Source organism: Meriones unguiculatus, chromosome 8, assembly GCF_030254825.1.
Source record: "Meriones unguiculatus strain TT.TT164.6M chromosome 8, Bangor_MerUng_6.1, whole genome shotgun sequence".
Classification (NCBI taxonomy): Eukaryota; Metazoa; Chordata; class Mammalia; order Rodentia; family Muridae; genus Meriones; species Meriones unguiculatus.
In genome coordinates, this window is record NC_083356.1 from 80,064,892 (window position 1) to 80,087,154 (window position 22,263).

Sequence of the window (22,263 nt, forward strand, 5' to 3'; positions counted from 1 at the left end):
AGTCACCAGAAATTGGGAGGCAAATGCCAGGTGACAGTCCTAGGAAAAAGGCCACTTGGAACTTAGAGTCCAACCTAGTTCACCCTCCGGCCCCCTTGATCTCCCTACAGTTCCTGCCACCTGAGAGAGGGCTTCATCCAAGGCCAGGCAGGGTGGCCGCAGTTCACATGAAGGCGGACACGTGCAGTGTGACTTTGGGCAAGTGTCTGCCCCTGACTAAACCTCAGCCCCCATGGCTGCTATGTATGCAGGCAGTTACCCTCCATTCCTCAGTGAGAATTAGCATAAATGATGCTTTCATTGGCCAGAGCTTCTGGTACCCTCCATGGAACATGCAATCCACCTAGATCCCCTCAGGTCCGTCTGCTGGTTCACCCGTTCCCCGTGTGAGGAAACAGGCGCCGGTGGCAGGAAAACGGCCTAACATTTTAATTCCGCAATCCAGCTCTCCAGCAAGTCCCTCTTGAAACCTAGGTTGTTCTGGGTTCATCTCTGGCTGCCTGGTAGACATGTGACAGCTTCTTGTTGCCCTTTGCACCAAGAGCCTAGGTGAGAGGCCACATGGCATGTGCACCGAACAGCTTCTCAGAGCACAAGCGTTTGCTCACTTCAGAGGAAAGGCGATCTGAGATGGTTCAGTGAGGCCTGTAGCTCTGGGTCACATTCTGCAGATTTTTGGCCCCAGGCTTGGGTTTGGCAGTCACTGCCTCATTGTTCTACAGCTTGGCAGGGGCTGGTAGATCCTGGAGTCCCCAGGGTCACAGGGCTAGGAGACTCCCCATATTACTCACACTCAGCGTGTACTTCTGGTCAGTCCCTGCGCTCCTGGGCTCCCTCCACGTGCCCTTTCCTGCATCTGACTCTGGGAGAAGCAGGCTTTTGTAGGAACGTGTGGTGTGAAAAGGTTGGGTTTCTGCTGGAGTATTACAGAGTGCAGGTTCCTTCAAGTCCTGCCCTGTGGAGACTCCCGGTTGACAACCAGAGACTTGGAAGGAGAGCCACTGAAGTCTGAGGCCAGTTTTTTTTTGTTTGTTTGTTTTTTGTTTTGTTTTTCAAGACAGTGGTTTTCTGTGGATTCCTGGCTGTCCTGGAGTTTGCTCTGTAGACCAGGCTGGTCTTGAACTCAGAGATCTGCCTGCCTCTGTCTCCCGAGTGCTGGGATCAAAAGTGTGCGCCACCGCTGCCTGGCTTGAACCCAAAATTCTTATCGGTAGCTCACTGGGCAAACGGCTTTGAGCCTCAGTTTTCCTACCTATAAAATGAGTTTCCCAAAAGCCTTGAGGGTGGACAGGTGGGAAAGACCTGGCCATCAAGAAGGGCCCTCCCTCTTTGCTGCTAGACCCTTTCCATCTTGGGGTTTGTCAGGCCAGGTGCTCTTCCTCTCCACCCTGGGGAACACTGTCTGGCAGGTGCTACTGGCTCTGCAAGTCACTGGATGAATGCCAGGGACTCTGATATCAGGGGTAATGTGGCCAGCAGCTGGGCGCAATCTAGAGGGCAGGGTGCACTGGCCCTACTGGCTCTTCCGTGGAAACAGGGCTCGTTCTCCAGAGTGCCACTGGAAAAGATAGTGTGGTGGCCTCAGGAAAGGCTGCCACCTTAGGCCTAAGTCCTAGCCTCACTGTTTATCCATGTGACCTGGGCTAGTTTTTCAACCTCCTTGTGCCTCAGTTTCCTCATTTGTTCCACAGACTGATTTCAGCCTTTATCTGATGGAGTCATGCTAAAGTTTATGGGATTAAGGGCGTGTTAAAGGACCCACACAACTAATGTCATCATCATGTGTTATTTTTGAAGTGGCTTGGGCCCCTCTGTCATAGTCCCGCCACCTCTAGTGAGGTCCACACAGCTGTTTGGAGGCATGGCCTTCCTAAACAGCTGCCAGGCAGCTCAGTGACATTTGCCCAGGGTCCCAGCTAGTTTGCGAAAGAATACAGATTCACACGCAGCGTGCTCCCTCTCCCCCGCCCCAAACACCTGGGGGCTGGAGCTAGGCAAGGCAGGATGAGGGAAGGGGAACAGAGACAGGGACCAGGCAGGCAGATAGGCAGAACAAATACATGAATGGCCAAGACGGGGCAGCCTGTGGGCCCATTCTGGAGGCTTCTGAGATGAAGATGGAACCTTCTCCTGAAGACAGTTCTCCAACCTTTTCCCAGAGGTCCCCCTAAGGGCAGAGGACGGTGAACATGTCACCCTGAGGGATGCGGAAGGTGTTGGCCACATCAGCTGCTAAGCCTGTGGGAGCCTCTGGCTTCATCTTCAAATTCATGCGCATTTTACATCGGGCTCACTCTCATTCCCAGTTTGTTGTCACAGGTTTTCCCCCTGAGTAACAGCAGTGCCTGAGGAAGCTTCTCCGTGCTTATCTGTTTATCCTGGGGCTTTTTGTACACAGCTCCTCCGCCATGCGACCCTTGGGGGGGGGGGACTGCTGCAGCAGCAGAGCCAGCCGGTGGGAAATTAGGAGATTCTGAGAGCATCTGGGCCCCTCTGCATCCCCTGTAAGGCTGCACGGAGGGGGAGAGGGAGAAGGAGAGGGAGAGACCTACCCATGTTGCCTTGTACCCTCAGTCAGAGACTGCACGTGTCTATCTCCACACAGAAGGACAAGCCACATCAAAGGTGGTTAATGTCTCAGACAGAAGGCATTCACAGGAACTGCACGGGCCGGGAATGGCTGTCTTGACAGAGGCCCTTGCAGCCTCACTTTTCATTTTTGACTTTACGTGCTGTAGAACGTGTGAGAGTGAACCACAGAGCAATGAGGGGCTGGGGAGATAGCTTAGTCGGTAAAACAAACATGAGCACCGGAGTTTGGTTCGTGGCACCTGCATGGAAAGCTGGGGAGAAGAAAGAGGAGGATTCCTGCTGGGCTGTGACACAGGCCTTTAATCCCCGCACCCAGGAGGTAAGTGGATCTCTTAAGTTCAAGGCCAGCCTGGTCTATAGAGTAAGTTCCAAGATAGCCAAGGCTATAAAGACAATCCCTGCGTTGGAAGAAGAAGAAGAAGAAGAAGAAAAAAAAAAAAGGAAGGAAGAAGGAAAGAAACAAAATGAAAAGCAGCAGAGGAGGATTCCTGGACCTCCATGGCCAGCTAGTGTAGCCAAATCAGTGAACTGCGGATTCAGTGAAAGAGCCTGTCTTCAAAAGCCAGGAGGCAAATTGTCGATGAAAACCACTGTTGACTTCTGTCCTTTGTATGTGCACACATAGAAGTGTTTCTGTGGTGTAGTGGTTATCATGTTCACCACACACATAGATGCATCCACACGTACCTTTGCGCCCACTCCCAGAACTGGGGAAGTGAAGGACTGCCCAGGGATGCGGGAAGAAAGGTGCTGGGGCCAGTGGGCATGTTGCAGCGTGCTAGGTGCCCTTGATGCACCCAGAAGAGATGAACACTTCTGACCTCTGATGTGGCTGGTAACAGGCTCAGAGGGTTGGAGAGTGACCAGATCTGCAGGATATCCGTCCTGACATAGCAATGGTGTTAATTCCTGTCTCACTGCTGGCAAGCGATGGTGGAATCTTTAAGTGGCAGAGTTTAGTGGGAGGTCATCAGGTCACGGGGAACCGCCTCCAGGAAGGATTATTTCTCAAGAGATTAAGTTGTTTATAAAAGCTCAAGTCTGACCCCTGAATGTCTGACTGTCTGGTCCTGGGATCTGCCCTTTTCCTGGGAGTACCCGCCACTGTAATGTTAGCTACCAGGAGGTTCCTGCCAGTTCTAACCACGCCCTTGTATCTCCAACACTTTGAGTTCAATAAAACTTTTCTTTATAAAGTTGCCCACACTCGGCATTTCGGTATAGTAACAGAAAACGGGCTAGTACCATCTCTTAGGGCCCTGCAGCGGGGGTGACACAAACATGGGGCAGGACTCGCCAGCTTCTGTGCTCATTCCCTTGAGATGTTAGGAAGGTCATCCATGATTCACGGGGACTTCCGGCTCTCTAGGGACTATCGGACAGCTGCTCGCGTAGCCTGGATCAGGACCCTGGGAGTTAGGACTAGGACTGGGACACAAAGCGTGGGTCTGCCGACGCTTCGGGGCTTTACTTATCCGAGCTCCACTGATGTCTCCTGGTGTGGCTCATGGGAACCCAAGCCCAGGCCTGGCCCTTGGGGGGAGGGGGCTGTTAAGGATATACTTTGGGGTAAGCATAGGCTTTCCCACAGGGCTAAGTGCAGGTCATTCCCCCAGCCAGAAAGCTCCGATGCACGTCAGCCTTGTTCTTGGATCTAAAAAGGCTAGTGTGATGGGGAAGCCCGAATCTTCCTCTATCGTCAGGAAAGAAGTAATAATGGGTGGGGTGGGGATACTGGAAGGCCTTTTGCTCAGAATTAGGTGCATATTGGGGGCATTCTCAGGTCAGCCCTGGACGTGAGAGCTACACTGTTCAAGAGCTCTGCATGGAGGTTCAGAGAGAACCTGGCCCTCAGTGTAGCCAGAGTCTTACTTTGTTCTCTCTCCTGGCCACTCAGACCACCATCCTGGGCTTATCTGGGGATGTTCGGGACAGCAGAAAAGACCAGTCCCCTACTGAAAGGATGTAGAAACGTGCCTAGTAGTGCAGGATTGAAGCTGGGGTCTTGTGGTGATTTGAACAAGAAATGTCCTGCATGGGCTCATGTACTTGAACATCTGGTTCCAGTTGGTGCTGCTTTTGGGGAGGTTCAGGTGTATGGCCGTGCTGGAGGAAGCGCATCCCTGAGGGCAGGCTTTCAGATTACACAGTCTCACCCTGCTTGTAGTTCACTCTGTCTGTGGTTGTAGTTCACTCATGCCTGTGGTAAGGGATGCAAGTGCTCAGTTTCCTGTTCCGGCTGCCATGCTGTCCCTGTCATTGTGGACTCTACTACCCATGTGAGATCATAAGCCAGAATAAACTGTTTTCTAAAAGTCTTTTGGCCATCACAGCAGCAGTAAAGTCAGTAACGCAGGTCTCCTTGTGGACCCGTAGTCTTCCCTGCGGAGTTCCTCAGTCTCACCCTTCCAAAGGGCAGTCCTAGCAACTGAAGCAGGACAGCGTGACAGAGAGAAAGTATACTGTGAAGTCTTGAGTACGAGAATGGTCACTTGTGAACGAGGTGACCAATAGCAAAGTAACATCTGTGCCCTCTGCTCCGCTTGCCCATCTATAAAATAGATCAAGTGGCCAGGAGGAGAAAGTGACCAGGTCCCTATTTTCTGTTACAGCCTGTGACCTCTTGAGGCTGGCATGCAGGATGGCAGGACAGCCCAGCCACATGCCCCATGGAGGGAGTCCGAGCAACCTTTGTCACGCGTTGGGGCCTGTACCCCCTCCAGACTCACAGGTAAGCCCATTCTCTTCTCTCCCAGAACACTGAGGGTCTTTGGAAGGCCCCAAGCCCTCATTCCCTATAGGGAGCTCTATAGCACACCCGTACAGAACACCACCTTAGCTGCTCCCAGGGCTTGGGTGCTTTGTATCTCAAGCCCTGTACTTAATTCAAAGATGCTTGGTCCCTAGTAAGGTGCAGCTTCCTGTCTGCAGCTGTATACAAGGAGGGGGGGGGGGGGCGACTCTGAAATGGACAGAAACTTCTGTCTCCTGGGCCACTGTCAGCCTCTGTTTTGGTCTGAACTGTGTTTGGCTCTCTTCATTCTTGTGGTCTAGAGATGGTCTCCTCGCGCCCGGCCTACCCTGGCTCTTGATGCCTTGGAGGGCCCAGCTGCCTTTGGTACTGCTCCAAATGGGGCTCTGAGTGCCAGGCACACTCTGTTCCCTGACCTAAGGTGTCCTTTTCAGTCTCCCTCCAAACCACAAGGCCAGCTCCCTCTCTCTGAGGAGACCTCCTGACCCTCACCCTCCTGTGTGTTTCCCGTACCCACGTGCATCCATTCACGGACACCCATGTGTCCCCACATGCCGCTGGCCTTGGGTGTTCACTTCTGCAGGGGTCGTTCCTGCCTACTAGATCGAGGACCTAGAATGACTGTGCAGCTAACTCAGCGAAATACATCTCTGTTTCAAATTACATCCTGTATGTGCAGTGTGCTGCCTGAGGCGTGGCTGTGTGGGCAGGCCCAGGTCAGCTCTCAGGGGGCACACAGCCTCTTGGGATAGAAGCATAAACATATCCAACAGAAGGAACCCCAGCACTCCAGAGCTCCAGCAAAGCACCTGATGCAGCCGAGAGGGCCAGGCCCCTGTAAGGAAAGGGCAGGCAGTGCCCTAAAGAGCAGCAAGCTTGGTGTCTATACCAGATCCTTTAGCATACCGAGCGCAGGGTCAGCCTTTTCCCCAAAGGCCGTGAGGCCTAAATCAGAGGGAGGCAGCCCTATTCCTGCTCCATGAGAGACTTCTAACAGCTTCTAACATCCTAGTTCCGGGTGGAGGACTAAGGGTCTGCCCGTTGTGCAAATTTTAAGTTGCACAGACAGCTGCTCAGGGAGGCAGGTGGATCAAAAATGTGTACGTGCTTGCAGTCTTACTGTGTTGTGATCTATGGCATAGGGCTATGTTAGCCCAAGAGAGGGCCCTACTGCAGACCTACACAAAGATGACACCTGAGCTCTTGGACAGTGTGTGCAGGTATGTAGACTGTCCCAGAACGGCTATGCTATTTGTGCTGGATGCAATGCTGGCTAGGATTCAATGGTCCCTTCCCAGGTAGAATCTGGGGGAGGGGGGTACAGCTCCAGAGCTGGCCAGGAGATGCTGCTGATGGCTGGGGCAGCAGGGCCTGCTTAGGTAATGTAGCCATTTGTCACGTTAAGTCATTCACTAACAATCGAATCCCCCTTGATTAATCTCCCAGAATTAGCCAGTTGCATTTCGAGCAATTAGGGTTAATTACAGGCTCATTTGGCAGAGGAGAGAGGCCTGTAATTATTTCTCATGTGAGGCGAGGCGAGGCGAGGAGGCAGCGGTGACAGTGTCCTCGGCAGCTTGTCGCACATGTTGGAGTGGGTGATGACATAGTTAAATGTAATTAGATGCAATCACTCAGCGTCGGCTGCTCTGGGCAGTGGCTGTCAGACGAGGATGCCCTTAGTCCCACCTGCACCTGGCCCGGCTTGAAAACTTGGGTGCATGGCTGAGCATGCTGGGCCAGCTCCAGGCTGGAACAGCGATGGAGGCCGGCCAGGTACATACTCTGTCCTCTCACAAACTGCCTGTGCCCTGACACAAGCCTCTTTGTGTCAGCATCCTGAAATGTTTGGGATGGCAGGAGGCATGTGACCCAGCAGGCCATCCTTGGAGCAAGGAGTGAGGTTCCACCTGCTCTGAGGTTGGGTACAAAGCATCTCAGCCTCAGTTTTCTCATCTGTAGAGTGGGGATAATGCTGGTACTTCTATCCTGAGATGTCTGTCAAGTCCAAATAAAATGATGTTCTTTAAACATCCAGCCAGCCACCCAGCACCATGGGTGTCAAGGAAATGCCATGTGTAGACTTATTTATTTGTTTACTTATTTGTTTGTTTTTCAAGACAGGGGTTTTCTGTGTAGCCCTGGCTGTCCTGGAACTCACTCTGTAGACCAGGCTGGCCTTGAACTCACATAGATCTACTTGCTTCTGCCTTCTGAGTGCTGGGATTAAAGGCATGTGCCACCATGCCCTGCTGTAGACCTTATTTTTATAATTGAAAAATTATTACAAAATATTTCAAAGCCAAAGCCATTGGCCTGTGAGGTTCCCATAATGTTGAGGAAGGCTAGACTTTAATATATGTCTGGCAAATGGACATACAGAGTCAAGAAGGTGAAACCCACAAAGAATGATGCAGATTGTATAGAGCAGGAAGGGTTTTCTTGTGTGAGAAGTCTCTGCTGACATGTCTTCAGAAACCTGCTCTGGGCAAGCTGAGTTTAAGTTTAATTCTATTTGGAGAGAGGCATGTGCATACTTTGCAGGGGTTTGGGGGGCAGCTGTCCATGGGTGTGTGCTTCACAGAACAAAATCTATATGCAAACCTTCCTAAAGATATGACAGTGGACGGTTGTTAATGGTTATTGAAACTCAAGGAGCTGGGAAGATGGCTCAGTCAATAAAGTGCCTGCCATGCAAACATGACCTGGATTCAGATGTTTAGCGTTTACGTAAAAGCTGTACACAGTGGCACACTTCTGTAACCCAGCACCAGGAAAGGGGGAGACATTTGGGTCTCTGGGGCTGAATTTAGTGAGCGCTGGCTTCAGTGAGAGACCCTGTCTCAAAAAGAAAAGTAGGGAATGATTGAAGAAGACAGTGGACATTGACCTGTACCCTTCACGTGCACAAACAACACACACACACACACACACACACACACACACAGCTTAAGCCAAGAGCAAAGAACCAGTGCTTGATCATTTGAATTGAGACTGTAGCAAAGGCGCTCGTTGTGGTTTTAGAAAGCTCCCTGGGGGCCGAGGCCTGAAGCTCAAGGAGGGTAACACTGGGGCAGAGCGGTGTCCGCAGAGACGTGCCCTCTGTGCTGGGATGAAGGCGGGGAAGGACCTCCAGGCTTCATCTGCCAGCCTGTGCCTGGCAGGCTCTCAGCCGGGAGCTCTCGTCTCACTAGGGTACCAGGATTATCCCGTGGAGGGGTTACTGTGGTTTGGATGTTCAGAGCCTGTCGTGGTGGTGTCTCTACGCTACAAGCAATTCCTTAGTGTGTCTGTGAGCATGAAGCCTGTAGGAGACTTCCAAGCTGGGGTGATACCAGCGAGGACTCGAGCTAACTTTGATCACTGAGTCTTCTGCCTCAGAGAAGGAGTAGCCAGTGCTCCGGTTCATAGGGAGGTGAACCGCTGTCTTGATCTCGAGGGCAGTAAGAAATGAAGGTTGGTTCGGGGTTTGAAATCGGCCACTCTGCTGATCGAGGCTGGCCTCAAAAGGTGTCTGACAGTGTGGACTCTTTGTAAAGTGAGCCCTTTTGTGCAATGCATATTTAAAACATTCTGCTTCATGGAAACCCAATACCCTGTGAGTTCCCAGTACACATGATGTCAGATGTCTTTAAAGGTGAAATTCGTTTACAGGAAATGTCATGCTGATGAAGTGTGCTTCTTAAAATCATAGAAACAGTTGCCTTAAAATTAATGATGCATCACCAGTGTGAGGGAGAAGAGGCCCATCCAGTGTAAAGACGATTAAAATTCAGGTCAGAAGTCTGACTTAGTCAGGCTAAATTTTTTAATGAGATTTCAGAAAATTAATTGGGCGAATGCATTTTTATCCTTCCAACATGTAATTTTATGCTCCTGTTTAGGGAGTGAGCATAGGGGAGAAGAGGGTTTGTCGATGGCCGAGGCATAGTGTGGTTCAAACATTTTAAACTCAAATTAGCAAAAGGGTGGGGATAGGGGTGGGGGGCCGGTATCTGTGGCCTAATTTGATCTGACTTGGAAAAGAAAGCCTGGGTTTCTCTGGGTTTTCTGGGGTGGGATGAGTGTCCCGGGGGAGTCTTCTCCCATTATCCCCTATCTGTCCTGCCTGGGCCTCAGAAAACTAGTGACATTTCTAGGAAGGATGCAGTTAGGGACAGTTGCCATGGACCTCAGCCGTCCCCTGACTCCTGTACACCAGGTGCCTCCTGCTGTCTGTGGTCATGCTCATAGAGACTGTTCCGTCCTCCTCCTCCTGATCCACACCATCCTCCCTCTGCAGCTCAGGCCCAAGGAGGCAGAGTCTCCTTGGCCAGGTCCCCCTGTTCCAGCATGGCTTTTAGTGTTAGCTCTGCAGTCTCCACAAAGTCTGGTTTTTTCATGTCACTGTGATGGGCACAGGTTTCCAGAGAAGCTTAGGTGTAAGCTTGCATCCCCTTCCTGATGGGGAATGGCTGTGTCTGCTAATGGTGACCGACAGCGTCAGGACAAGGACTTTTGGTGGGAAGAGGTGGTGAGCCTGGATCTCTGTCCTGCCCGTCTTGTTCTTATGCTTGTCACACACTCTGCCTGCCAAGCCCGTTACTGGGGTGGCGAGTGAAATCCCTTCTTTGCTTAGAAGGTGCTATTGGTGCGCGAGGGTCCTAGCAGTCTAGTCCCAGGCTTCCCTCTTCAGCCTGCCTGACCGCCAATGCCTCTGTCTCCTACAGAGGCACCCCAACACGCTGTCTTTTCGCTGCTCGCTGGCAGACTTCCAAATTGAGAAGAAGATTGGCAGGGGGCAGTTCAGTGAGGTTTACAAGGCCACCTGCCTGCTGGACAGGAAGACAGTGGCTCTGAAGAAGGTGCAGGTGAGTTCAGGGCTGTGAGTCCAAGTGGCTTCACCGTGACCCTACCTCCTAGGGGACTCAAGTTCAGTCCACTGTGAAACATAAAGAAAAGAAAAGTGCGCACACAGTAGGCACCTCCTGTGTACAGGGGTGTGCTCAGACATGGAGCCCCTGACAGTAGCCTTGTAGGCTGGAATAATTGTCCCATTTTTCAGATGAGGAAAACAGTAGTAACTCACTAACCGTCCAGGCCAGAAGGCACTTAGGGAAAAGCAGGATACTCCCCTCCTGGCCCTCAACATCAGCTCTGGCTCAAAGGGTCCAACCTGCCTCCTGTGATGTTTCTAAGTGGAGGGGAGGGAATACAGCAGCAAGGTCAGGCTGGGAAGCACTCAGCATGTGCCTGGAAATCCTTCCCCCCAACCCCCCGCCCAGACTGCCTAAGCCCCTTATTCTGCTGGTTTTCCTACAGGGTAAGGTGAGCACCTTGGGCCCAGGAGTCCCTGGACAGGGAGGGTTGCCTAACCAGGCAGGCATTCATGGGCAAGGATGGGAAGGTGCTGGCTGCATAGTGTCAGCTTTGACCTGTGACCCTCACATTCTCTCCAGGGCACTGGGGCATCAGGCTCCTGCAGTTGAGATACTGTCTGCTTTTGCCTTTCCAGAGGGCATTCTTACTGCTTTTTCATAATGGCTGCTGTGCCGGGACATTGGCAATGGCTGCCTTTGGTCTGTCCCTACAAGTCTTATGCTTCAGGTCCCTGCTGAAGGAGCACTGGCAATATGCCACTTACCAGGGTGTGACCTCAGCAAGCCCCAGAGGCTGTGGGCCCCAGTCCCTGCTCTATGAGTTGGAACAGAGAGTAGAACTCTTGCCACACAGGAGGTGTCACGGGACCCAAGTGAACCTGGTAACATTGACTTGTGCTGTTGCTGAGAAGTCGGGATTCTCACTCCTCTGGGTCCCTGGCAAGGAGCAGGGTGAGCAGGGCCTCGAATCATGTTCGTTGACGCTGGTTTAACTGTTCTGTTTCTGGCTTCCTCTTGCCCTAGATCTTTGAGATGATGGATGCCAAAGCCAGGCAGGACTGTGTCAAGGAAATTGGTCTCCTAAAGGTGAGTCTCGTTTGGACCAGCTGTCCAGGTTACTGCAGGTCAAACACCCTGGGCCTTTCAGGATAGCACAGTGAGCAGCAGACATGTCTGCCATTGTGCCTCCTTCCCCGAGCGTCCCCATGTGGATTTCCCTGGAACCAGAGATAGAACTTTCCAGACTAGACTTGGGCCCCAGTCAGGAAGCTGGGAAAGGAGGAAAGCCTTGGGTAATAGTCCTCATGTCTGCCTTTCTAAGCTGTATGACCTTTTTCAAGTGACTTAACCTTCATGAGCTTCTGTTTGCCCATCTTCTAAAAGGCACGAGTTGAGAGGATTATTATGCAGATTAAAATGAGACAGGGATGGGGAGATAGTTCAGTTGGTAGAATGATTGCCTTGAAGCATGAGGATATGAGTTTAATCCCTAGAACCCATGTTTTGTTATTGTTTGTTTTTATTTTGAGACAGGGGTTTCTCTACCTAGCCCTGGCTGGCCTTGAACTCAGATCCACCTGCCTCTGCCTCAGGAGGACTGGGATTAAAGGTGAGGTGTGCATCGCCATGACCAGCCACCACCTTTGTTTGTTTATCTGATACCTAAAAAAGCCAAGCAAGTATTGCATGCTCTAGCTCCAGCACCAAGGAGGTGTAGATGCTAGTCTCTGGGCTCACAAGCCAGCTAAGCTAGCAAGCTAGAGACCAGGAAGAGATCCTGTCTCCGAAAAACAAGGTGGGGCCAGCAAAGATGGCTGAATGAGTAAAGAAAGCATTTGGCATGCAAGCCACCTGAATTCAGTCCCCACAACCATGTAAAAATGATGATTATCCTCTTACTCCCACACAAGCACCACGACACACACACACTCACACGTCATACACAAGCAATAGTAATGAGTAAAAATTGTAGGGTTGGAGAGATGGTTCAGCAGTTAAGAGCACTGGTTGCTCTTCCAAAGGACTGGGGTTCAATTCCCAGATGGCAGCTCACAGCTGTCTGTAACTCCAGTTCCAGCTCCTGAAATGGATTATTCTGAAAATAAAATGAAAGACTAAAGTCACGAACATTTCTGTAGTTTGAGCATATTTAAAAGTTAAAGCTAAGCCAGTTGTGCTGTCATCCACCTATAATTTCAACACAGAGGAGAATCAGGCAGGAGAATTGCCAGTTAAAGGCCAGCCTGGGCCACATAGTGAATACCAGGCCAGCCTGGGCTAAGCTACAGAATGACATCCCCCAAAGAACGAACAAAAGACAAGCTAAGGCTGTAATCAAAAGTTTATAGAAGAGAACTGCGGGGACTCATCATAGCTAGAAGACACAGAGGTGTCCCCGAATACAAAGGGCACTAGGATAAAAGAAGGCTGGAATCTGTCATAGCCGTCACACAAAGATGAAAATGCAAGTCGCAGATGGGAGACAACACACCTTATCATGTCATTGACAAAGGTCTTGTGATATAGCAAGGATCAATACATAATCCAGGGTCTAATCCAGTCTGACTCAGCGTTTTCAGAGCTCCAGGGTATCTAGGTCTCTGCCCCCACTTTACCCCATGCCCAGTCCTGTTGGCTCCCAGCACCTGCTATCTTGCTGCCATTCATCAGCCACCGTGCCCTTTTCAGCCCCTCGGATGTGCTGGCCTTTTCTACCACAGGGCCTTTGTACAAGCCAGACCCACTCAGGCCTCTGACCTCAGTAATTCTCATTAGACCTGAGAAAGCAGCCTTTCCTGCTGGCCCAGACTAACTGGGCTTAAAAACTTCCTGAGCCTTTAGAAAACGTGTCAGTCGGACCCTGGCTGTCAGCTGGTGGATGAACAGTGCCAACTGCCAACTGTGAGTGGTATTGGGAGCCCTCTTTTGCTCCCCAAGGCCCTTGTAGGTATAGTGTCCAGGGAAGGTCCTCTCTGTGAGGCAGAGCTGATTTTTACCACCCTTCCTCAGTATGGAGTTTAGAGGCTAGAGAGTCAGTCAGAAGTGCTTAGGCCGGGATGGATTTTTAGGTTTCTGAAGGATGGCTGAGACACTGAGAACAAAAGAGCAGAAGGAATGCTTCTGTGAACTTTGAGCTAGCCTGGGTAGAGGGTTGTGGGAGTTTGTGTGCAGTGCCACTCACTCATCACTGGTGACCCCTCCCCCCTTTCTGGTGCAGCAACTGAACCATCCGAACATCATCAAGTATCTGGACTCGTTCATCGAAGACAATGAGCTGAACATCGTGCTGGAGCTGGCTGATGCGGGTGACCTCTCACAGATGATCAAGGTCAGGGACCAGGGGTGGGGCAGCTCCTCTCTACCTTCAGTGAGTGGCGGGGGTAGGGGGGAGGGGACATTGTGTGGAGGCTCCTCCATGTTCAAGCCACACCCTTGGCCTGGCTCTGACCTCAGCACCTTTGTGGTTCCCCTTGTCTTCCTGTCAGGTTCAGGGGGTGCACAGAGCAAGGTAGAATGATGCCTAGACAGGCTGGCTACTGGGTAAACGCTATGGTACACAGACAGGAGCCTTTGGGTCAGCCACACTGCTCCAGCCCAGAGCACATGGGGCCACTTTTCTCTGCAGAAGGAACAGGAACAGATAGTCAACACCTCCAAAGGTCTGACTCCAGTTCCTGTTTTAGGGTCACTGTTGCTGTGATGAAATGCCATGATGAAAGGCGAATTGAACAGGAAAAGTTCATTTAGTTTATGCTTCCACATCACTGTCAGGGCAGGAACTCAAGCAGGGCAGGGATCTGGAGGCAGGAGCTGAGGCAGAGGCCATGGAGAGGTGCTGCTTGCTCTTCATGGCCTACTCAGCCTGCTTTCTTACAGAATCCATGGCCAGCCCAGGGGTGGCCCCACCCACATGAGCTGGGCCCTCCCACACCAGTCAGTAGTTAAGAAAATGCCCTACAGGCCTGCCTACAGCCTGCTCTTTTGGAGGCAGTTTCTCAATCATCTGAGAGGTTCCTTCCTCTCAGATGACTCCAGCTTGTGTCAAAGTGACGTAAAACCACCCTGCACAATTGACCCCTTGTCAGCTTGACACACAAGCATATCACTGTTGAGCCTCCCTCCAGCCTTTCTTTTCTTGTTTGTTCCCAAGATCACACATTAGTATCAGCATCACAATACAAAACATTTTACAAACTTAAAACTTCCCACAGTCTTTACACATCCAAACACTTCAAAATTCAGTCTCTTTAACAATTCCAAGTCTCTTAAAAAGTTTAAAGCCTTTCTACTGTGGGCTCCTGTAAAATAAAGAGTAAGTTAAATATACTTTCTTACTTCAAGGGGGAGGAACCAGGGCACACTCTGAGCAAAGTAAAACCAAACCCCAGCTGTATAAATAACTCAGTACAACGTCTGGGATCCACTCACAATCTTCTGGGCTCCTCCAAGGGGCTTGGGTCACTTCTCCAGCTCCGCCCTCTGCAGCACTCACAGCTTGTCTTCTAGGGTCTGGCTGGCTCCCCTCTACCGCTGCTGCCACCCTCTGCAGTCCTCTCATGGTCTCACACTCACACGCTGGGGTCCCCTGCTACAGCTGGGCTGCGCCTTCACCAATGGCCTGGCCTCTGACGTGCCTTCAAAACCACCGGGGTGGATCTTACACTACCAAGTTCAGCTGCCAGCACAGGGTACAACCTTGGCCGCTTCTGAACACCCTTCAGGAAACACTTCCTGGAAGAGTTCCCCTCGGCGATGCTGGTCTCTTCTTAATCACCAATGAGTTCTCAGCTCCAGCCCACCAGCAAAGCAGAGGTTTAACGTTAGTGGTTCTGTTCTCTTGTTAATCACAGCCAGTTTTTTCAGCCCCAGCTTAGCAGAACCAGGTTCTTAGTTCAAAATATGCAGCGGCCCATTAAATGACATGGTTCCAGCTGCCATGTTCTATAGTAGGGGAAACTGAGGCCCAGAAAGGCTGGCTTGTTTGAGAACACCCACCACTTGGGAACTCAGACTATATTTACCTGGCTTGGCACTGGTTAGTCCACACGATCTTTGTAGCCTCTGGACAGGTGGAGTCTTCATTACCGGTAGAGGATTCTACGCCTGCTGTGTGAGGGATTGAACATCTGTAAGCCCCATAAAACTCAGTGCCAGTCTCTGATATTTCCTAAACTATCTTGTCCCTGTCCCAGGACTCAGGAGTGGAACTACTGTGGGTTTGGTTTCAGGGACACAGAAGCTCCAATGGGGGAGTGCCATCGGCAGCCATAGCCACGCTAAAGCACTGAGCTCAGAGAGGTTTGTCTCCAGCCAAAGGCAACACAGCCTGTAGATGGAAAAGCCCTAACCCATAGCCTCCAATCCCTGCTTCTCCCTCAAGGCCCTCATGTCCCTGCTGGCATGGGTCCCCAGCCCCTAAAGTAGACCCCCATCTGCCTCCCCTGAACCTAGTCTGTGTGTCCTAAGCAGGCCATGCTCAAGCCCCACGCTGAGCCCCCAAATGTACCTGGATATGGCTGGCTTGGATTCTGTCTTCCCAGCAGGCACCGGGGACTGAGCAATTGTTTATCAGTTGCTCTTCAGAAATTCGGCCCCTAGGAATATGGTGTCGCTGGGAAGCGGCATTACTGAGCCGTTATCACCTGCTTTTATATTTCCGCTGACATATGAATGCATTTGCAGGGGTGTTAATCTCCACACAGATCCCTGGTGGGAGCAGACGTGATACATCATGTCTTAGGCCCCTTCACTCTGTTCTTCTTCACTTGCCATCTCCCCTAACATTACCCGAGTCTATATGGAGCTCTCCACCATCTTGCCATATGCCAGGCCCCACCTCCGGGTGCCACAATTGCTAGTGGTGCCCAGCGCTTGAGTTCTGTCAGGAAGGCAGGCTCCTGAGTGAGCCAAGGTCAGAGCCTGTGGAAACAGAGGGGGCTTCCTGGAGGAGAGGATCCCTGAGCTGAGTCCAGAGCAGGCAGGGAGGGGGAACAGAAGGGAAGAGTAAGCACCCAGGAAGGTGAGATGCACTGTGGTCCACCAGGAGCACCGGGTGAGGTGGCAACCACACTGAGTCTCTTAGTTCAGGCTCAGGATTGGGGACTGTGCTGGACTGACAGGCTCTTCCGAAGACTCCTGGAGGGAGCAGATACAGTGAGCCTTGTGTTTGGAAGAGGGCTGGGTGGGGATGGTGCAGGAGCAGAGAAGTGGAGTCTCCTCCTAACCCTGCACATACCCTGTGGAATAGAGTTGGGAGACAGAGTTGGCCCTGGGCAGGGGCCGGCAATGCTAGGCAAATGCTCCCGTTCCTGAGCTCTAGTGTCTACCTTTCCCCATGACCTTTTAGGAGAGGATTCTGGGAAAGGGCTGTAGGCCAGGCCAACTCCTTCAGACTAAAGGAGATAGCCCACCAGCTGGTAGCCAGCCTCTCTATGTGCCCGAGACTGGTTTTGGCTCAGAGTTCAGGTGGCTCAGGCTCCACAAAGAACTAACTTTGGGGAGTGTGAAGGCTGTGCCTGCCCCAGCCTCACCCTCCATCCTCCCTGGCAGATGTCTCTCCTCTCCTCCCTGCCTAAAACAGCTGTCAGCACAGGCTTCCTCACAGGCAGCACTGTGAGGAAGGCTGCAGCTCCAGCCAGCAGAGGTGTTGAAGCAGTGCCCTCGCTGGACACACAGGGGATGATTTAGCAGTCCCCTGCACCCACTTTCCTCATACCCAGCACAGTGCCACGTGCCTGGTAGGATCCGTTGCCACACCCCTTCCCGCTCTGCTCTAGGTATCCAGGGGAACCCAGCCTTTGCAACCCTAAGCCTGGGTCACACCACAGTGTTCCCCCTGGCCTTAGAGGTCACTGGTCAGCAGGGCCTGTGTCCTGAGGGCTTGCAGCCTCGGGGGCCAGCCACGGTGGTGGCATTATTTACAGGGCTGTCTGAAACCCACCAGAGACTCTGCGCCTTCCTACTAAATGTCAGCCGGCACTTATAGAATATGACATTTAGAAAATCACCACTCTCGGCTGCACATGTCCCCACGTAAACACTATAATGAGGACCAAATAACATTATGGTATAAATAACAGCCCACCCAGCCTGGCCCAGGGGCCTGGGGGTGGCCCAGAGCAAAGGTCTTCTGGGAGATCAGAACAGCGAGCCCTTCAGGTCCTCCCGGAAGGCCCTCAGGAGAGCCACACAAGGGGTTTTACTTCTAGGCCAGTAGCTGGCAACTGTCGTGGCCCTGCATCTGGAGGTGCCCAGCTCTGGATCCTCGCCTCAGTGCTTCTGCTGCTTCGCCATGGGCCTGTGCCTGAGCCTCTCTAGGCATGGTCCCTGTCACAGGTTCCCAGCATCATTAGGTGTGCTGAGCTCAGAAGGCCTAACTGTCCTCCACTTTGTAGCCCTCAGTGCCTTCATGCTTCTTGCTGAGGGCCCAGCAGCACGGCATGACTGAGCATGACTGTGCACGGCCTGTTCCCTCCCCAGGTTGGGCAGGCGCCCTAGTAGTTCCTGGCTTCTTACACCAGAATAGCTGCTTGGCGGTGGGCCGCAGTGCTGCTTCTTGCCACTAGAACCACAGCTTGGTGACCAGGTAACTGGCATGCCAGCCACTGCCCTGCACCTCAGTACAGCGCTGGTGCCCAGGAGCTCACACACTCCAACACACACATGCTGTTAGCTCAGCTGTGCCTCGGGATGCGTTCCTGCACTATCCTTCCAGAACCCTCTATCTCAGTACAGCCTTGGAGAGCTGATTTTGGCTCCTTCCCTCCCTTCCCCCCAGGAAGTTGAATGGATGTTTTTTTTCCATGGGGGAGGGGTTTACTAGGTGTCCTGGCTAATTTTATGTCAACTTGACATAGGCCAAAGAAATCTGAGAGGAGGGAACCTCAACTGAGAAAAATGTAGCCGTAAGATCCTGCCACTGGCAGGCAAGACTGTAAGGCATTTTCTTATTTAGTGATTGATGGGGGAGGGCCCAGGCCCTTGTGGGTGGTGCTACCCCTCTGGGCTGAGTTCTAGAAGAAAGCAGATTGAGCAGACCCTGAGGAGCTGAGGAGCATGAGGAGCAAGCCAGTAAGCAACACCCTTCCATGGCCTCTGCGCCAGCTCCGCCTCCAGGTTCCTGCCCTGACAGCCTTCCACGAGTAGATCAAATAAGTCTTTTCTTCCCAGACTTGCTTTGGTTGTGGTGGTCTGTCGCAGCAATAGAAACCCTATCTGAGACCCTGGGCAAGGAGGCAGATTGCTGCCCACTGAAACCAAGGGTCTATTTGAGAACATTAAGCCCATCTCTTCAAGGGTTACTATTTCTTTAAGAGTCACATGACACTGAGACTTGGTGGCTCTGAGGACACGGGGGCAACACTGGCTGCCTCTCCGGCAAGGCGTGAATGCGCTCTTCCCACACCAGGCCAGGGCCAGGGTGAGAGTCCTTACCCTCCACAGCCCCCTGTGATCATAGTCTCTTCCTTGGGTATCCCTCTGGGCCAGGCTCCAACCCCTCATGACCTCATGGTGCAGAGCTCTGCTGGACTGAAGGGAGGCGTTGACATTCCGGCCTGGCCCGTCATTGTTTGCTCAGCCCTTGCTGGGGCAGTCCCCGTGCCACCCCTCCTGGAACAGCATGCTCACCCAGGCCCGTCTGTCTGTCACCCCACAGTACTTTAAGAAGCAGAAACGGCTCATTCCCGAGAGGACCGTGTGGAAGTACTTTGTGCAGCTGTGCAGCGCTGTGGAGCACATGCACTCCCGACGTGTGATGCACCGAGGTGTGTGACCCATGGGCCTGGCACCCCAGCCCGGAGCTCTCAGCACCCCAACGAGCTGCACTGACAGGGAGGGCATTTAGAGTGCCCTGTGCAGGATATCCAACGTCTGTTCCCTGTGAGGAGCCGCCTGTGAGAACCAGAGAGTCACCTCATGCCAGATAGTCATCATGGAAGTTTCAGGGAATGGGGCTCCACTCATGCCAGCTGTGGCCAAACCTGGTGCTGAGGCCAGTTTTCCCCAGAGAAAGAGTGCCCCGGGGGCTTTGACATCCTGGTAGGCATTGACTGAGGGAAATACACCCCCACCCCACCCCAGAAGGTGAGGCGAGACAGCAATGAGTGCTTTTGAGAGGCATTTCAAGTTGTGAGGAAGCCTGCGGGGAAGGTGTCTTCTGTACTTATCCCTGTGGAGTTGGTGTCGTCTGTGTGAGGCCCCGCCCTGGTCACTGAGGGCAAAGCTTACTGCTGAGTATTGTCCGACGGTGTCTGCTGTACGGTCGACCATCGTCTGGCACCAGGGAGGCAGCTGTACAAAAGGAGACAGTAGTCTAGAAATTTCTGTTCCCCACTCACGGCCAGCCTGTGAAGTAGGGGAAGACAGACTCATGTTACACGTGAGGAAAGGGAGGTTTCAGGGAGCAACTGTCCTGAGGTTCCACAGTGAGTGGAAAGCAGAGTCTCAGGGAAAGGAACCCCCTATGGGCTTTGATGTCTTAGTAGGAGTTGACTTTGCCTACCCATCACTGAAAGGTCCTTCATAGTCACTCCCAGGCCTCCTCGTGTTCCTTCTAAGCCTGCTCTCCCCATACCAAACCCATGTCTTCGCTCTGTAGACATCAAGCCTGCCAACGTGTTCATCACAGCTACGGGCATTGTGAAGCTTGGCGACCTCGGCCTGGGACGCTTCTTCAGCTCCGAGACCACTGCGGCCCACTCACTAGGTAAGGGGCCAGTGTCCCCTGCCGTCCCTGGGTGACCTGGCCAGAAGGGCAGAAATTCTGGAAGTATTTGCATAATGTGGGGAAGATGGTTTTTTGGATCCTAGAGTTCACCCTTGCTTTGGGATAGATCCAGAGTAGAGGAAACTGAGGCCCAGAGGGGCCACTGGACAGGGGTGGGGGATCTCCCTACTCCCCCAGGTCACCTTTTGAGTACTTCCTGGAAGGCGAACAGACACTGTTATACAGAGCGGGCTGCATCTGCCTGGTCTGTGGTCCCTTTGTTGTGCCCTATTGGCCCTGTGACCTACCCCCTACATAGACCACTTGCTATACTGAAAAAGCATTCTTGGGGTCTGGGTCTGGGTGGCTGGACTGTGAGGAGGGGAAGCCGGGAAAGCACCACATCCACCTGTGGGAACTGTGCGTGAGCTTGGGGTGATGCTAATACTGGATGTCTGGGTATATACAGGCCTTGAAGCCCCTGTTGGGATGTGGGGAGGGTGGCTGCTGAGGGACAGTAAGCTGGAAGACGTGGTCAGATGGGACACAGATGAGGCTGTGTCGACTTGAGAGCTCGGGGCCTCTTCCCTTTAATTAGTGTATAGGAGCCAGCATAGTGGGAGACCGGTATCCTGTGCAGTTAGACCGGAGGCAGCAGGGTGTCACCAGGAATCCATGGGAGGCAGGTGTCTCCCTCTTCCTCCTGCTAGTCGGTTCCCAGCATCTCCTGGGCATCACTAGGGTAGACAGAAGGGACCTGGGCAGCATGTGTGTGCCCACCTCCCAGCAAAACCTCTGGTTCAGCTCATTTCCGCCCCATTGCAAAGCTCCAGTCTGGGTGCCTCCCATCCCCCGACACCTGGGTGCCTGCAGCCAGCCATGTGCCAACAGCAGCTTCTGGCGGCAGCAGGGGTGCTCTCTCGTTAACTTCCCTCTGGAAACTGTCGCCGTTCATTCAGGTCACGATGGCTCAGACGCAAGGCATGCACTTGTGAGAAATGAGCCAGCTGCTTGCAGGAGTGTGACGAGGGATTGGCCTCCACCCAACCCTGCGAACGCTGGGGCTTGCCTCTCCCTTGACCCTCTTGGTTCCCTGGCCCCAAGGAAAAGCTGTGTAGGGGCCAACCCCAAGGACCTAAGGATGCCCTGTCACATCTCCACTGGCTTTCGGGGTCCATAGGATCTAGAAACTGGAACTCAGGGCATTGAGTGGCTTCAAGGACATCAGTCCCTCAAAACCTATTTGGCCTGTTCTAGGTTCCTCCTTCAAGGTCAGGGCCAGGAGGCTCCCTCAGGAATCCCTAGCCACTGACTCCATAAATAGAAGGAAGCCTCAGTTTCCCAGTCCGTTCTGACCTATTTCCTGAGGATGCTTTTTCCCTGTGGTGTGGATGACAGAACCCAGGGCCTCCCCCATGCTAGAAAAGCAAACACTCTACCCCTGCTGGTGTACCTCAGCCCCTATTTGGCTTAAGAGTTTGGAAAAGGTTGGAACTCAGAAGGAAACTGTCAGAGAAAAGCAAAGGCACTGCCTCCTGGGCCTGTCAGTCAGGCCCAAGTCCCACTCTGTCCTGTCTTGGAGAAGATGGCTGCAATGGCTAGTCAGAGCTGGTTAGGATCGTCTTGTGAGGGACGGCAGAGACCCGGCTCCTCCGACAGTGTGATTTTATCTGCTTGGACTGCTGCACTTATTACATTAATGAGAAGGAACTGGGACTTGGAAGAGCTCACCCTCGTAGGCTGGGTACCTCCTGAGGCCTCCTGAGCACAGGCCCTGCAAGATGGGTGCAGGGTGCCTCCGGGGCCCATCCCTGCCCCAGGCCATGTGCACCTGAGTCCAGGAGGCACCAGGAAGCTGAGGTTTCTCTGCGCTTGCTGAACCAGCTCTGGGAGCTGAGGTCCTTCCTCTGTACCTCCCCCGGAGGTTGACAGTGCAAGCCACAACCCAGGACCAGAAGTCTCCACGTTCCAGGGGAAAGCACCCTTCCACTGCAGGTTCTGCACACAGCTAAGTGCAAATAAGTCTGGTTGGGCAAGACATGGAGCTAATTGCTATCACACCATGACCCAGGAAGGATGTAGGGGTCCTTCACACCCTGTGTGCGACTATGAATTATTCATCCTCTGCATCAAATGTGCACCTACTATGTGGGGATGCTGGGACGGCAGCCACATTGTCCCTGCAATCTCCTCATCTCCTCAAGCTGCTGACCCGGAGCAGGGCTTATGCAAATCCCTTCCCTGTCTTCCCTCCCTGGCCCCTCCTTATGCTTGTATTTGCTAACAGGAGGCTGGCATGAAAGGGCATTAGTCAGTGCCATGGTCGGGCTGACAGGTGCGGTACCCAGCGGTGG

At 52.7% G+C, this 22,263-nt stretch overlaps 1 protein-coding gene across 2 annotated transcripts in view; it reads left to right on the forward strand.

Annotated features, from left to right (window-relative positions):
• Nek6 (NIMA related kinase 6) overlaps positions 1-22,263 on the forward strand; it is a 68,555-nt gene that overhangs the window by 32,492 nt on the left and 13,800 nt on the right. The window contains exons 2-7 of one of the 2 annotated variants that reach the window (XM_021633354.2): positions 5,205-5,323; positions 10,054-10,194; positions 11,227-11,289; positions 13,421-13,531; positions 18,860-18,968; positions 19,802-19,909. In XM_021633354.2, the coding sequence (XP_021489029.1) occupies positions 5,234-5,323; positions 10,054-10,194; positions 11,227-11,289; positions 13,421-13,531; positions 18,860-18,968; positions 19,802-19,909 (622 nt within the window). In that variant the 5' untranslated portion in view covers positions 5,205-5,233. The remainder of the gene's footprint in view (positions 1-5,204; positions 5,324-10,053; positions 10,195-11,226; positions 11,290-13,420; positions 13,532-18,859; positions 18,969-19,801; positions 19,910-22,263) is intronic. The other variant, XM_021633353.2, reaches the window with a different exon arrangement.